Genomic DNA, 18327 nt, shown 5'->3' on the forward strand with positions numbered 1-18327 from the left:
ACAATCTGTGCGGATGTCAGCAGCTGTCTTCATAGATGTGTGCTTTTACACAATACAAACTCCATCATTGTCCCGGTGACAGATGATTTATAAGAGAATTTAAATATGGATCATAATAAATGCAAAGCAGAGAGAAAGACATGGCCTACGCCTCTGTCATGTGAATAGGGTCAATAAATCAAAACATGGGCTGTAACAGAGAGGTGACGGAAAGCTAACACTCTGCCGCTGACTGATAAGATGCGCAGCCATTTATTTGCATTGTCCCTGTCAAAGAATCCAGATATAAAAGCGTGTGCCATTATCCAGTATGTGATTTCCTTCAATGGTTCATTGCTTACTACAATAAATAACATTGCTTTCTGCTCTTCTCCATGACTGAGCAATGGTTTACCTCCTATAGCTAAATAATGTACAGGGTTCAGCTAAAAGGCTTCCCTAGGCTTTGGTTAAGGGATGTTCACACTACCATTATAAACAGTCGTTGCACTCATCAGTCGTAGGATTAGAGCAACGGACATTAACAGTAGCAGAGAACATCCTTTCCCAGTGTCATGAAATAAAAGACTTTACTGCATAGCTTTGAGCAATGGACATTAAAGAGGTTGTCCAGGTTCTTATATTTACCTTGATTTATCGGGCAGATTCTTCATCATGGACCCAGGGGTTACGTGATTGGAACCAGCCCCACTCCACACCTTCCCTCTTCTCCTGATCTCACAGATAATCTACATGTCCTATGGGGTCTGCCAGCCCCATAGCATTGGTAATTTGTCAGTGAGATCGAGGGAGCAGAGCGACCCAGGGCCGGAGCTCGTTCTGTTTATATGACTGGTTACATTAAAGTTCATTTAAAGGTAGCCATATTGTTTCCATTCTTACGAGAGCCTCAATGGAATTCTCATATCAATAAATAGAGAAACTTCCTGTGCACATATAAGATGCTGCGTGGGACTGTGGGAAAGTCATAGTGTCCATCACATGACACAAATGAGGACCCAAAGGGAGTGTCTAACTCACAATTACAACTACAAAGGAATAGAAGCAAAAAGGAGTCAAGTGAGAGCGACACACCTCGGTATCCATTTGCAGCAGTACTGAACAATATATATGCTACTGTTTGATAAATGTGTTAGTATGCATAATAAACAATAAAGGTGGTTAATGTAGTAAAGTTTATCATTTTAACCAGTTATTTTACATACAACCCAAACCCTCTTGGCTGAAGTGATAAATGACAATATTTAGGAAGTACAGAATTTTCAGCAGTGCTTGTGAAATAAAAAGACAATGTTTTATTCTCACCATTTGTAAACAGCCCTTCTACTTGTTACAACATGGCAAATGTCATGTCTTGTGGAATTACACAGTAACCCCAGCTTCTTGCCGCTATGTTTTACTGAAAGACATGTTCCCTGTTTTCTTTTGAAACCTTGGCCACCTGAGATTAAAGATTTCCTGGCACACTCACAAAGAGTGACAATTACATCTGGAACCTCCTCTTGTGAAGTGAAATTCTCCTTACAAATGGCAAACTGGTTCCTACAATACTTTTGAATTAATCATCCTTTCTCAGTGCCAATCTCATACATCTTGCCATCACATTCCATTTGCAGATGACCCCAACAATGTTCCTGGAGTCACTTCTACCCTTGTCCACATAAGGAACAGAGAGGTTCAAACCTGCAAAATTGTGACATTTCTCATAATAACCGGAGGGTGCTGGATATTATTCATAATAACACGTTAATGTGATTAATTCTGTAAAATCTAAAATATTTATTACATAAGCACCTTTATTGGTTGTCATGTATAATACCCAGTTATTAAGCATACTACCTACATTTATCAAAGTAACAGTAACATAAACATAATATGCTTTGGTGAGATGGAAAACTCACTGTTAGTTGCGGCATTATGTATCAGTGTTTGTCATTTGTCTCGCCCCCCCCCCATTTGAGTTCTTTACTACTGGTGACAGGCTACCGGTAATTGAAAAAAATTGGTAGAGAGTGGGAGGAGGAAAGGAGCCTGTTAAATGGAGAAAGAAGCATTTTTCTCTAATATCCTATATTATAAAGTTTTTTGCCTTGCTTATGATTTATGGAAAAAAACAGTTATGTTTGTAGTTTAGGTCACCAAGTTCATCCAAACTAAATCACAGAAGTTCAAGTTTTTGAAAGTCTATGAGACTAGGCTGAGTGTAAATAAAATGTCCCGTAAGACATTGCTGGAAAAAATGGACATCACCAGCCCCTCTCTGGCTACTACTGAGGCCACCGATTGGTCTCACTGGTCATATGAGGCTCAGGATATTCTTGCAATATGGCCCCTACACAGACAGTGCACTGGTGACAAAAATGGAGCACTGGGAACAAGTAAGTATGCTTTTTTATGTTATTTTTTTTTTCCTTTATATCTCCCTGGCCGACACCCAGGTTGCTGAATTTCCTGGACAACCCCTTTAATATTTCAGTTGTCAGATCTTGGACTCAGTTTATGGGGGAGGCTTCTTAGAATGTACAGCAAACGGTTGTAAAATCTTTGTTTATGTGCAGCAACACGCTTTTCTAATACTAGATACAAATTTTATAGATGGGTACACATTCTACATAGCTGGCACATTTGTTGTAGCGGCAATTTTTTCTTTGTCAGTTTGCATAATCCCAAAATGTATCCCACAAAATATATTTGTAGACTCAGCAAATTCATAATGTAGAATGCACACAAAGGTTGCTTTGTTTGGAATAGAAAATTTCCCGCTTGTGGGTGTTTTACAGTAAATTCCAATCCACTTCAATAGTTCAGTAAGAATAAGAATTCCTGAGCATTTCTTACAACCATTTTGTTCTGTTCCTCTATTATTCCTAATAAAAATGTATAAATAAATTGACATCGGGGTATGGAGTGCCTCTTGCAATGGCCTATGTCCCTTCTCATTCTGATACACTATTGCACTCCAGGACCAATAATAGAGAAATATTACAATGCGAATGCTCCAGAATTATTGTTTTATAGGAATACGGAAGATTTCCTAAAAGAGAGTTGCCATTAGAGCTGACTGGAAATCCTTAAAGGAAGATTGTCGTGCTTAGACTATCCCTTTAAATATACAGTAACCCTAAACGTACCTGTACTCTACAAAGTGATAGCTTATTAGTAGGAATGGATGGGTCAGTGGTCTGTAGTACTAATGCAAGAGGGGTTTTTCTGGAGTACAAGGCATGAAAAAGTAACTTTTCTTTGTGGTGGGGGTTGTTTGCAAAAAATGCGTGACTATTCCCTCTTTTAAGACGCCCTCACAAGTTTAATGAAATTGGCATAGTGTGGGCAGGGCCACCAGGCTTTATTAACATTTATACCAGTTTACGGGCTTATATAATGCCTTTACATCTACGTCGGCTATGAGAAGGCATAGATATCAGTGCAGGTGCACACCTAGTCATAAATGAGGCATGTCCTCCAATGGCACAGGGATTATCAAGACCGGCATACTAATTACCAGTCTTGATCAATCCCATCATGTTATCAGGAAAGAAAGAACCATTACACAGATATTATCACTCGTGTCCACATGGTGTCTGTACCTTAGCCAATACACTACTAACTACTTCCTCGCCTCTCGGCTTCCATTGGACAAAGAAGCAGTAAAACTGGCTATACACATCACATAAAAATGGTAATTCCAGACTCTCTTGAAAATTTAACATAAATAGTCAAGAAGTTAATAGCAGACTTTTGTCTCCCAAAAATGTGATTCGTCAGTATGGAAATTATGTCTGGTCGGAGGAAAGCACAAATCAATGACATATCCAGTTAATTTGGCCAATCATTTGCCATTTAGCAAAAATACCTAATTTTTATTTTTTTAAATGTGACTCTGTTTAGTGTGTGATATTGCTGACCAGGTCATTCATACGAACTATCCCACTGAGCCATGATGGGCCACGTGTTATGATTGATATCAGGTTTTTTGATGCACAACCAGAACATGGACACAGTATGTTTTTTGTGAAAATCAAAACTACTGTACATCACATCAGGTTAGCCAACATACAGGTTGTAGGGGATAATCCGCTGCGAGTATGCCTTGCATGACCCCATAATAATGGTAAGGATCTCTTTTGGTACCGTTACATGTGTGTTTTTTTCTACAGCAATGAAAATGGCTAATAGTAATCTAAAATGCAAACATTTGTGTGGTTTCAAGTAACTAGAACAACTTCAAATCTCATTCACTTTGCTGGAGCTGAAAAACCTGATTTTTTTTTTTTAAATACTGAATTTCTGCCTCAATATGTAAAACTGCACAGCCATAACAAATTAAAGGGAACCTGTCAGGACAGTTTAAGGGGGCATTCACATGGAGTAAAGTGGCGCTGATTCTGCCACAATAACTCGCGGCAGAATCAGCGCTCATAAAAAGACTCCCATTGACTTCAATGTATTCCGCGCATTAAACGGAACCTATTGAGGTCAATAGGAGTCTTTTTATCAGCCCTGATTCTGCCACGAGTTATCTGGGCAGAATCAGTGCCACTTCACTCTGTGTGAATGCCCCTTAAGACCCCAAACCACCCACTGGTGCTTATGGATTGGGGTTTAGTGTCTAAATCAATGCAATGCAATAATGCAATCTGTAGCCACATTAAAAATATAAAAGCTTTACATTGACCTAGAGATGAGTCTAATAAGTCTCATTGAGCTCAGTTTTGGAGTTCTCGGCATCAGCACTGTTCTTCAGTGAAGCCGGAGTTATACATCCTGGCTTCAAAGCGCACGCGCCCAAGGACTGGCGCATGTGCACTGAAAATGAGGTGTATTCCTATGGCTTCACTAAAGAATTGTGCTGGCATGGTGGAGTGCAGCCGATAGGTGTGTACGAATCTATTTTTAATACAGCTACAGATTTTGTTATAACAGGGTAATTTGGGACACTTCACCACCTAGCCATAATGGCCCTGACAGGTTTCCTTCAAATTGCCTTTAGCTGCAGTCAGTTTGAGAACTGTTCTGATTTGGTTTTGACCATGTCACATCGGCAATTTGTGAACCAAGCCTATACAGATTTGTCCACCCTTACCTTAGTTCAAATTTGAGTGAATACTACAATTTTTTTTTTTTTTTTTAATGTAGATTGTGAGCCCCACATAGAACTCACAATGTACATTTTCCCTATCAGTATGTCTTTGGAATATGGGATGGAAATCCATGCAAACACAGGGAGAACATACAAACTCCTAGCAGATGGTTTTTTGCCCTTGGCGGGATTTGAACACCAGGGCTCCAGCGCTGCAAGGCTGCAGTGCTAACCACTGAGCCACTGTGTGGCCCCTGTATACTACAATTTTTTATGAAACAAATTTAATGGTATACGACAGGAGTAGGCAACCTTCGGCACTCCAGCTGTTGTAAAGTTACAACTCTCAGCATGCATACTTGCTCTGCAGTTCTTGGAACTCCCATGGAAGTGAATGAAGTATGTTGGGAGTTGTGATTTCACAGCAACTGCAGTGCTGAAGGTTGCTGATCCCTGGCATACTAATTGCAACCCTTAGATCTGTCCCTGATATATCCATTGCAGTCTTGAGCCTTACTATAACTCCTAGGCAGCATGCCTGCTGCCTTGGGGTTGTGTTTGACTCAGACCTTTCCTTCAGACCCTATATCCAATCACTCGCACATTCATGACACCTCCATCTCAAAAACATCTCCAGAATACGCCCTTTCCTTACCAGAGATGCACTAAAGACACTTATTGTCTCTCTGATTCATTCTTGCCTTGACTACTGTAACTCCTTACTAATCGGTCTTCCCCTCACTAAACTCTCCCCTCTACAATCTATTCTGAATGCAGCGGCCAGGCTCATCTACCAGTCTAGACGCTACAGCGATGCCTCTGGTCTGTGCCAGTCGCTACATTGGCTGCCTATTCGTTATAGAATACAATATAAACTTAATACCCTCATCCACAAGGCTCTCCATAATGCCGCACCTCCCTACATCTTCTCCCTCATCTCTGTCTACTGCCCAACCCGTGCTCTCCATTCACTCAATGGCCTAACACTTACATCCTCTATTATGAGAACCTCCCACGCTCATATACAAGACGTCTCCCGAGCTGCACCACTTCTCTGGAATGCTCTACCTCGGACAATCAGATTAACTCCCAATTTCTACAGCTTCAAGCGCAAACTAAAGACAAATCTTTTCAGACAAGCCTATCACAATTCCTAATGTAAACCTGTCTGTACCATAATTAGAATCCCTAAAATTAACCCTCCTGTTCCATCTCCCACATTACCCCACAGGATATGATGCCATTTCAGGCTAACTTTATTTGTCCAGGCACCATCCGCATGTTAAAGTACACGACTGGTGATGGCTCATACCGTTTTGTTTGTGTAATGACAGTAACCTCTATCACAAAATTGTTTGACCATTGTATAAGCAATTCTACCTCAGATGCTGCCCCGCTACCACTTGTGTCACCCCCCATGATAAGGCAAAACAACATTGGCCTAGATTCACTTTTTTGGTAATGACTAGACACTGGCTCATGTTTAGCTCAATATGGCACCTAATATGGGCTAAAAATTTTCGACATGCTAGACGTGTGGTTGTGGATTGTCAGAAAAAGAGGAATGGCCTAAATGTGCCATGGTGCACAAAGAATTCTGTCTTACAGTAAGCCCAGGTGTGAGAAGTCTCTACAGTCTAAAGATACGTCAGATTTATCTTCCAGCATCAGTCACTGTGATAAATCTGAAGAATTTTCAGATTGCCCATTCAGGTTTACGTTGTCTAAGGGAGGGTTCACACGGTGTAACGTGCCATGTGATGTGGCACGTCTACGCCGCGGGACCCTTTGCGGGCCGTACACGCTCCCATTGATTTCAATGTGAGCGGAGATCGTATGTGCCGTGCTAGTTTGCGGGCGTGATGTTGAAATCAATGGAAGCGTGTACGGCCCGCAAAGGGTCCCACGGCGTAGACGTGCCACATCACGTGGCACGTTACACCATGTGAACCCTCCCTAACTATTAATAAATCTGGGTTGGTGTTTGGAAAAGCTGATCATCTGTAGAGATAATGAAGGACATGGAAACTGGTGGAGTCATTTCGATGAAATACATTTTCAATTCCAACTTTTATTTTTTCTTTAATTCCATGGCCTCCTCGTGTTATAGAGATTTCTGCCATCCGGGGTAAGAGAAGTATAATTTCTGTCTGCATCATCATACATTATAATTAGGATAATTGCAGAGAAAGGCAAGACATACATTGTCTGGGAAGTGTTTATATACATATGTGGAGCAGAGCAATGAATAATGTGCTCAGGTGTGATGACATATAATCACTGTCAGCTTCTGGCAAAGGTGATAACAGAGCGGGGCATTTAATTGTAGCTTCTCTTACAGGAACTTGGGGTATTATTTGTCTCGAGGAGCTCAGCTTCCTCCTGTGAACCTGCCTCCTTATTTATGCTCTGACTTCTTGTTTCTAAAAAGTCTTTAAGATTAAAATAAACAGGGAAGGAAAAAACCTCTCTTGTTTCACTTGACGTCTCACATTGTTTTCCTTTGTTTGCATAGAGTGTAATAGGATTTTAATGTGAAGATGTGTATTGTTCCATACTGCAGAAAGAGACATATAAACAGTCTAAAATCTGTGTTTTTCCCTTCTTTAATTGGTGTCTCCACTGCCGAGATATTGCTGTTTTTGACAATATGCAGATGAACTCTTTGGAGCAACGAGGATGTTTTCATTGCTTGAAAGAGGAAAGCAGCAACAGCATCATTGCATATTGTCAAAACTGGCACAATATATCCGCAGCAGAAGTATCGATTCACAAGGGAAATACACTGACTCTGACCCATCTATGGGGCTGAGTTGATATGCTAGGTTCTGGTGACCTTCTTTGGGCTCCTTTAAGGTTAACACTCAGGGACTTGAGAGCATAAGCATTCAAAAGAGATGGATCCCATTTATCTAAAGTACATATATAAGCTCTGATCCCATAAGTGTTAGTCTGTAATCTGTTATGTTTCCACAATGGCAGGAATAGCCTACTCTGCAGTGCTACTGGCGAGAATCTGTTATAAGTATACGTTATCACTTTGTACAAATCCTACTTGTTGGAATGATCCATTAACATAAGCAGATCACAAGGTATCTTCCTGCTCGGACCACCAAAGCTTAGCTGTTATCCATGGGGAAATACAGTATGTTAGTAACTGCTTGTTTTCCCTGCAGTTCCTCTAGAGGGCAAATAAAACATTACACCTTGCTTATTAAAATCATTATGGATTGGTTGTATAATGAACGGGAGGACCAGTCCCACTGATTAGGGTTGAGCGATCGTGTTCGGAAAAGATTGGATTCCGATTGGCGATCGAGAAAATTTCACGATCGCCATCGGAATTCCGAACACGATCTTTTTATGTGGGATCGAGATCGGTGATTTTTCCCACAATGCTTTGCTTAGCCTTCACACTGAGTATACACAGTTCCATAGGAATGAATGGAAGCAGCCGACACACAGCCTTAGCCCCCTGCACACCGGCTGCCTCCATTCATTCGAATGGAAGGCTAAACTAAATCTCTAGCAGCTACTTACCTCTAGAGATGGCTGCTCCGGTGCCCTCCTTCTTCTTGCCTCGCTTCCCCCCCTCCCAGGTTAGTGTTTAAATCGCTAGGTAGGCGGGGCTTGTGGCTTAGAGTGTGGGTGGGTACAGGGCGGGAGACGTGAGGAGGGGGCAGCAAAGGAAGAAAAGCAGCGTGGAGCAGCAGCGAGGCGAAGAATGAAGGCACGGGGCACAAGACCAGCCATCTCTGGAGGTAAGTGGACACCAGGGCTACTTTAGTGATTCACTACACAGCGTGGATTCTAACAATTGTTAGATTCCATGCTGTATAGTGAATAGGATTGCTTTTAAAATCCGATCTCCGATTAATAAAAAAAATCCCATTCACTTGCATTAGGATCGGAATTGGGATCGAGATCGGGTTCGAATGAAAAATGATCGGAAATCGGATTTTAAAATCGATCCTGAAAAGTCAAGATCGGCTCAACCCTACCGCTGAGTGAAAGACTGCTCTTTACAATGACTCTTCTCTGGCCAGAATGGCTTACTTATAGAATTATTCAGGCTTCAGGAGCCCGAAAAAAGTTACTGATGCAGACTGGAGGAAGTGATTATAATATACTAGAATTATTATTCTTATATAGTTAGTTTTTAGGCATTTGTTACCTATTTGCTTTCAAAGGAATTCAATCACTAGCAAGTGATGTGGAATATGTAACTATATTATTATCATCATTTCTGGAATTAGAGGAGCTTTACTGCTCCTGACTGACTATGGCTGTCAGCCATGTATGAGGGAGTTGAAGCAGGAGTCTTGAGTCAGGTGACTTGACCTACCAATTCCACAGCCCTGGATCTTAGGATGTTAATCCTGTCCTCTTTCCTTATCTCTTTTTATTATTGCTTTTTTATTATGTCCCTGTTTCACTTCTCTTTCCTTAAAGGGATCCTATCATTAAAGCTTATTTTTTTCTTCCTAACACGTCGGAATAGCCTTCAGAAAGGCTATTCGTCTCCTACCTTTAGGTCTTCTCCGCGCCGCCGTTCGGTATATAATCCGGTTTTCGCCGGTATGCAAATGAGTTCTCTTGCAGCACTGGGGGCAGGCCTCAGCACTCAAACAGCACTGGGGGCGTCCCCAATGCTGCAAGAGAACTATCCAGCGCTGCCTCATCTTCTTCAGGAACGGGTCTTCTTCGTGTGTCTTCCAGCGGTGGCTTCAAACTTCTAGGCCTCGGGCAGCCGATTGTGCATGCCTGCCAGCCACAAGAGAATGGCAGCTTACAATACTGTGTAAGCAGCCATTTTCTTGTGGCTGGCTGGCATGCGCAGTCGTCTTTGCCCAAGGCCTAGAAGTTTGAAACCACCGTCGGAAGAAGACCCGTTCCTGAAGAAGATGGAGGCGGCACTAGAGAATACTCTCGCAGCACTGGGGACGCCCCCAGTGCTGTTTGAGCGCAGGGGCCCGCCCCCAGTGTTGCGAGAAAACTCATTTGCATACCAAGGAAAACCGGATTATATACCGAACGGCCGCGCGGAGAAGACATCTAAAAGTAGGAGACAAAATAGTCTTTTTTAAGGCTGTTCTGACGTTGTAGGCAGAAAAAAATGAGTTTTAATGATAGGATCCCTTTAATATGAAAAAGCTACTAATTATGATTTAACCATGACAAGTAAATACTGCACTGATATTATGTTTAATGTATAATACAGTCTGGTTATAAGAAATGGTACCACATATGTCTGTGAATCGAGCTTTCCTTCTGCCTAACATGGTACAAAAACTGATAAACTGCCCCATGCTTGCCCGTGGCAATTTTGGTATTGGTTGTGATATTGGACATCTCCTTGCGCTGGATAGAATAATGCCGCCCCCATCATTCTCTGTCTGGACATCAGACTGGTATAGAAAAATATCATCATTGGTTGTTTTTTTTTCCAAATATGCCCTGTGTTGCCCCTTATTGCCATGTTGCTATATACTCTTTTGCTACAACCAATAGAACCTGTTATTCCACCATGTGGATGCCAAGTATCCTATTGCCTACAGCAACTGGGGAAATGAATGTGAAATCTCGTCCATCATGGCTGAATTGCTCGGAGAACTCAGTCCTTATTATGGCTATTGCAGACGAGTCTTGTTTTAATTAAATTGAACATCCTATAGCAACCTTGCCTCCCAGACTGCAACATGAAATTGTATTATTTGTATACGTGACCCCAGATGGAAGTGTCTGAACATTGCCGCAGCATTTTACTTAACAATCCTTCTACGAATAGGCTTTCCAACATTCTTGAAATGAATGCTGTGTTTTATTTGCAGCATATTAGATGTTATGTGTTACATTTTCTTCTTCCTTTTTCTTCTTGTTGAAGGTTTTAACAATATGGAACGGATGTGCGACAAAGAGTTCATAATACGCAGGGCAGCTACAAACCGGGTATTGAATGTTCTTCGTCATTGGGTGTCAAAGCATTCGCAGGTATTTACGGAACTGTGTGTCAGGGTCACTTTGTATCTCCAGCTTTTGTTTAGAAACATAACTAAATTGTAAATTGAGCTTCATAACCAGAATCGCCTGTGTTCCATAAAAATAAGCTACTTATGACAAGTGAATATTTAGTGTGGACATAAGATATTGCTCTGCTGAATGTGACCAGACCATAGGATATAACCACATAATGCTCCGTAGAACTATAGCAAATATTATACTGGGGCAGATTGTAAGATGGGTTTCCAGCATTTGCACATTCATCCAAAATTTATAGACCTAAAAAAAATCCAAAATTAAAAAAAAAAAAAAAGAAAAAAAAAAAAGTGAATCTGCGCGGAACCCATTGAAGTCAATGGGAGGATTTTTTTCAGCGCTGATTCTGATGCGACGTCCGTGCCAGAATCTGCTCCAACTTCCTCTGTGTGAATGGACCCTGAGATGGACCCAAGTCCTGCCATAATAATAGGCCCCAATAGACCAGCAGTCTTCAATGACATTGAGCTCACAGTGAATAGCATATTAGAGAAGTAATTTATAGTCTCAATGTTTGTTCCTGATCATATATATATATATATATATATATATATATATATATATATTTAATAGATGTTTATTATTATTATTATTATTATTATTATTATTATTATTATTATTATTATTATTATTATTATTATTATTATTATATTTTGACAAAAATAACCACTCGTACACCTCCCTCCCCTCCCCCCCGGACTGCATTATCATCCCTTGGCAAGGAAGAGACCGCTAAATACATAGGATATGTTGGATAGGAATAACATTACATCAGGAGTCATTTATATAACAGAATAAGTTCTTAATAATATACAATATTTTTCCTGAGTTCTAGACAGAATGGGTCCAAAGATGAGTAGACGGCAAGTCTGGGGGATCAAACCCCCTTCTCCAGTCTAATAATAATAGTATGTTTAGTAACCAATTCCACTACCACAGGTTGGCTAACCTGTAGCCAATGTTGAGAGTAAGGTTTCTCACTTGGTACAAAATCCATTTGATGCCTAATGCTACCCCTTCTGCCATGTCTCGCTCCTCTCCAATATGTAGCAGACAATATTTAGGATTTTGCTCTATTCTAACCCCATCAACCTTTCACAACAAGGTAAGGACCCATTTCCAGAAGTCTTCCAAAGAAGCACTGGACCACATATTATGCAAGCGAGCTCTGTGTATGTGACATCTGCGGCATTTAGAATCAGATTGTTGCCCCATCCCCATGTTTAATTGTAACGGAATTATTTTACATTGATGTTCTTCATTAACCAAAAAGCGTGGTACCGTCTCTCCTCTTATTGGTCCCAACCTCTGCAGTGTTGTAACTATGATTATAGCCACAGGTTAGGAACCACCAGTGCCCCCTGATCCTTGCCCCTCAGCTACGTTTTTTTCACTGGACACGGGCAAACTTTTTTCTCAGATTAGATTCAAAAATAGACCTTATAAAAATACTGCTTGGGAATCCAAACAGTTGAATTGTGAATGATGTACAATAATCACAGCATCAACACCACTTTAGTCAGGTTAGAGCAAAGCTTGCACCAGGCTGCAATCTTTATTGTAAGACGCTGGAGAAGAACGAGCAAATTTAACTCTAAGCAATCCTTCACCTGGGCTGAGACAAACATGCCAAGATATTTACAACTCTGGACCAGAGGGTCCAAGGGTAACATAACAGATTTGTTCAAATTAGGGGCAACACGCTGGCTCAGTGGTTAGCTCTGTAGCCTTGCTGCACTGGCGTCCTGGGTTAAAATTCTGCCAGGAGCAACATCTGCAAGGCGTTTGTATGTTCTCCCCATGTTTGGATGGATTTCCTCCCAGACTCCAAAGACATACTGATAGGAAAAATGTACATTGTGAGCCCTATATGGGGCTCACAATCTACAAAAAAAATGTGTCCAAATTGATAAATAATAAAGAAAATTGTTAAGTTAGTGCCTTCTCTGGTTGGAGTGAACTAGCTACTAGCTAGGTGTAGAGTACTGCATGGTCTCCATTATGACTACATGTAAAGTTCCTGATGATCTTTAGATAAAGTTCATTCTTTTAAGAGGACTTTTCACCACCTACACCAACTCAAGCTCTTTTCATCCTTTAGCTAGCACAGCTCCTCTGATTCTGGAGCAATTGGAATTTTTTCTCTAGCCCTCCCTCACCTTTCTCAAGCAATAAGTGCTGTTAGCTTAACAGAAACAGAAAGAAACACTTGAAAAAGTTCTCTCTGTTTGTAATGACTCAATATAATATATGGGGGTCACTTTTTCAATTGAGTTACTAAAAAAAAAAATTACTTTTTGATGATATTCTAATTTATTGAGATGCACTTGTAACTCTTAGTAAATCTAGGCCAAAATTCTGCCTCTGATGTGTTTGATCCATCCATTCATCTAATCCTTCAGTTTTCTTACGTCTTCTCAGTGTCTTATTGCGCTGCCACTTTTGGCTGTTCTGGGAATTCAGGGGTGAATGCTAGTTCTTCATTGCATAACTGTGACTGTATGCGATGCATGAGAAGAGGATGCAGAGAAGTTCTGGCCCTCTGGGAAGTAGACGTCTCTGTGCGAGCGCCAGTCAAGCATGCCGTCAGTCTGATTAATAAGATGTGCATTATACTGGCTTGTGCCGGGCCATGACAGTCTCCCTTTCCTTTTATTTGCTTTGTGATGCATTTAAACATCTTAAGTCCTGGAAGTTATAAGCCACCGTGTCACATCTCTTATCACATCACAGCGTTATTAATGTGACAATGCCTCTTGGCTTTATATTCCTTTCAAGGATATTACATTTGTGTAGAACTGTAAATGTATTGTGCTGGAAACACAAGCAGCTGCATCCCAGGGTCTGGTAGCTACTGCACATATTCCCAGTAGCCATAGATATATTGTTTGTATCATTCACTTTTTATTTTATAGGTCCAAAATTCTGTGCTGGTAAATGGCATAATAAAGATTGAAGAGGTTTAGATCTCCATTATGCTGGAACATAGCTAGAAATCCCTTGCGTTCCTTCGCATAGCAAAAGTTAAGGGTTATGTAATGTAAAAAACCTATTCTTATATTATCCAGTTAGTGAATTTAGAGGCTGTATGCAGGTGAATGTATGCTTTGTCTTTGTGCTATCTGTGCCTTTAAAAGATGGCATGCTGACCTATTCTTTTATTATGGCCCCATACACATGGGTCCAGGTTGGGCGCCATGAGCCCATAAGCAAAACTCGGGACGGATCCTATTCCTGTCTAGGATCATTCATTATAATGCATGGCTCAGTGGTGGTCACGGACAACACATGGGTGTTTGTGTGTTTCTCATGGACCCATATGTGCACATTTGTGTGCATGTAGCCTAAATGGAGAAGAGTCCATTGTTTGGGACTGTCATTCATTGTGGTTAACATTTTTGCACCAGTTTAACCGTCATTTTATATGTTTAGTGACAACTTTGGGTGCTGTTTATGAGCACATTAAGTGTCCATGTTACAGAACAGGGGTGTATTGGGTGTCACCCTTTTTGGAGATATGGCCTTGTCAAAGATTTTTCGCGGCACGCCACATTCCCCGTTCTCCCACGTATTAAACTTGAAATATTAAAGGTGGTTTTCAAATAGGAGCTTTGCAAGGTAAAATTTGGCTTAAAAGTTTGATACAAATCAATAAGTTTGCCACATTTTCAGACTGCTTGTCCAAGTTTACACTGTGTGACTATTGGTACATTCAGCCATTATACAGGCTCAGTTCATTGACGGATTCTTCCTGAAACTCCTTTTGAAATGAATAGGGGGAAGATTTTGGAGCTGCTTTTCAAGCAGATTTTGTAGTAGATTATCAGAATCTGCATCAAAATCAGTGTCTAAAATCTGCTGCAAACTCCTAAAGCAGAAATTTTCTGCCTGGCAAATTCCTATGTGTGAACCAGCCCTTTAGGGCTAGTTCACACGGGGCATAGAATGGCGTATTTTGGTCCTGATTCTGATGCGGGAAGTCACACCAGAATTGGACCAAAATGCACCTGCCACGACTGTTGCGGCTTCCCCCTCCGGAGTGGGCTCAAATGAATGGGCCTAGTCCGGAGGGTGCTGTTGCAAGGTGAAATCCGCCTGAAGAAAGGACAGCTCGTTTCTTTTTTCCATGAACCGTGATCTAAAGCTCTGGTGAGACAGAAGTTTGTTTTTTTTGTTCTTTGTTTATGTAGATTGCGAGCCCCATATAGGGATCCCAATGTACTTTTTTTTTCCTGTCAGTATGTCTTTGTAGAATAGGAGGAAATCCACACAAACACAGGGAGAACATACAATTTCCTTGCAGATGTTGTTGCTGGAGGGATTTGAACCCAGGACTCCAGCGCTGCAAGGCTGCAGTGCTAACCACTGAGCCACCATGTTGCCTCTGGATGTCTATTTCTCTCTGCTTCTCACACTCTCTGCTCACTCCTCTCCCCACCCCTCTCCATAACACTAATTGTGGACTAGTGTAAATCACTTTGTAATTCTAGTATTTAAGGGGTTGTCCCAGAGATTGCTGATGTTGCACCCTGGGTTCCGATGACATCACGTCACGGCATATTGTAATCCTATGCAGCGTTTGCCTTCCTAGGTCACTCCATTTTCCCTGATCTCACAGGTAATTACAGTAATTACACTATAGTAAGCCAGGCCCCATATTACTGGTAATTAATTACTTGTAAATTCTGACCCAGAGGACTGATCAATGCATTGTATCATATGACCCAGGGGTTGTGACGTCAGCGATCCCTGGGACCAGGTAAGTATATTACTACTCCTCCCTCTTGATGCACTGACCCTGTGAACATGTTCAGCGTCCATATTTATTACATTTACATAACATGAATTGATCATTTTGCCATTGCCATCCTGAAATATAATACTGAATATAAAATGTGTATACTACAATGAGGTCCATTTGTGAATAAAGGAAAAGTGCGCAGTCCGTTGGCAGTTGTACTTATCCCAAACAACGGCGCAGATTTCCATCATTTGCGATGTCTGAGAATCATCAGCTGCCATTGTGTCTGTGTGCTGTAGATTAATTGTACAGCTGTACGGTATTATACTGTGGGATCATGTAAGGGCGGGCCTATTGTCCAATGCATCTGTTCCTCATCTGTAGAGTCATAATGAAGGTGACCAGAGAAATAAAACGTCATTTCACGCTTTTGTAAAAATTTTTGCTTAATTGCATTTCTTGTTTTCATGATGTTGCTTCACAGTCTAATAAATATTGTGACACATCTGCCTAAGACGGATACAAGTGAAGCAAATGTTTTAAATTTGTGTATGTGTCCTGTGGTCGTAGGGGCTAAAAGTGACTAAAACCACTTACAAGGAGGTTACCCTTTTAGGATTGAGTAGAATATTTTTTGGACACTGGTGCCATCTACTGGTGATTTTATAAAACAACATTAACTTGACTTTTTTCCAAATACATTGACTTCTACAGTTAAAGTTTTTTTTAAGGTTGTAAAAGCTCAAGCATGCGCTTTATTTTTCTACTAGTTGCTACATTTATTGAGACTTTTAATACCGTGTCATAAAATACGTTTTTGTGGCTGTTTCCATCTCCAAGGATTTTGAATTATACCATGAAGTGAAAATGAATGTAATGAACTTGTTGGAAGATGTTTTACGGGATCCTGATCTCCTACCCCAAGAAAGGAAAGCCACAAGCAACATACTAAGGTAAAGCATGTAGGATGATCTTACTTGTTGAATGTGCCTGTGATAAGGATTTGTACAGTTGTCTAAGAGATTTGGGCAATGGGCTTTGTCACTTTATAATGTACAGAGTATTATAACCTTCCAACAACTACCATGCCCTGGCGATATGTTCCCTATGACGGTGCTAAGAGCTGATCATGTTACCCTCTAAATACTAAATACCAGCAAATGTAGCAGGCGGTATTCACTGTGTCTGTGTCAGGTACCCTCCACCTCCTCAGGAAACCTTATTTCTTCCAGATGTCAGTTCTTCAGTTTGAGACATTACTTGATTTGAGGCTTTTTAATCTACATTTTTCTCCATGGACTCCCCTATTTCACTATACCTCGACCTACTGCTTCTTATTAATTTAAAGGGATTCTACCATTTAAACTAATTTTTTTTTCTAGTTCACACGTCGGAATAGCCTTAAGAAAGGCTATTCATCTCCTACCTTTGTAAGTCGCTTCCGGCCCGCCGTTTGGTGAACAATCCATTTTTTGTCGTTATGCAAATAAGTTCTCTCGCAGCACTGGGGGCACTCCTGTAGTTCTATAGAGAACAGGAATGTACTGCGCATGTGCGCGTAAGCGGCCTCCAAAAAATGGCCGCCGGATGGCCTGTGCACTCGGTTCTTGCATGTGTCCTGATGGCCGAGCCGACTGCGTGGGTGCACAAGTGTGACCCCAGCCGGAAGAAGATGAAGAGGCGGTTGCTGAAGAAGATGGAGGTGTCGCTGGAAAGAGTTCTCTTTCAGCATTGGGGACGCCCCCAGTGCTCTTTGAGTCTTGAGGCCCGCCCCAAGTGCTGTGAGAGAACTCATTTGCATACCGACAAAAAACGATTTTCACCAAACAGCAGGCCAGAGATGACTTCTTAAAGGTAGGAGACGAATAGCCTTTCTTAAGGCTATTCCGACATGTGAACTAGAAAAAAATGAGTTTAAATGGAAGAATCCCTTTAAGGGTTAATGATCTCCTAATAGGGTAGGAGGGCAGTATCCTAAATCTCAATAAAGAGCAAGCTAGGATGATTCATGATACTTGGGCTGCTACACATCAAAAGAGATCAAAGTATTGTGAGAGGGACCTGGGGACCCCTCTCTCATTGGGCAATTTAGCCTACGCTGCCTCTGTGGTGAGTATGTCATTGGTCCCTGCATAGACTTGGCCTAGTGATCTCTTATAATAATGCAATTATTATTAACACTGCAATACTTTTGTTTTTCTTTGTATTCTACCTGTTAGTGTATGGGTAAGTTCACAGAATCTGCCTCAAAATCTGCCTAAAATACTCCTCCCAACTCTCCCTTGATTTCATTGGGAGTCAGGAGCAGATTTATTCCTCCAACGGATTTTTCTGCTAGAGTAAAAACGAAGTGTCTGAACTTTCTCTAGGCGGATTCTGCCTTGCAATTCCCATTGAAATTAATGCTAGGCCGAAAAATATTGCTATCAGTTTTTAGCAGTGTTTTTTTTTTTTTTTTTTTTTTTTTTTT

General features: G+C 41.1%; 1 protein-coding gene across 1 annotated transcript in view; it reads left to right on the plus strand.

Moving 5' to 3' along the window:
- Window positions 1-18327, plus strand: part of RASGRF2 (Ras protein specific guanine nucleotide releasing factor 2) — a 199577-nt gene that overhangs the window by 171069 nt on the left and 10181 nt on the right. The window contains exons 18-19 of the mRNA XM_075271044.1: window positions 10965-11071; window positions 16698-16810. Of these exons, the coding sequence (XP_075127145.1) occupies window positions 10965-11071; window positions 16698-16810 (220 nt within the window). The remainder of the gene's footprint in view (window positions 1-10964; window positions 11072-16697; window positions 16811-18327) is intronic.

Source organism: Leptodactylus fuscus, chromosome 1 (genome assembly GCF_031893055.1).
Source record: "Leptodactylus fuscus isolate aLepFus1 chromosome 1, aLepFus1.hap2, whole genome shotgun sequence".
NCBI classification, from domain to species: domain Eukaryota; kingdom Metazoa; phylum Chordata; class Amphibia; order Anura; family Leptodactylidae; genus Leptodactylus; species Leptodactylus fuscus.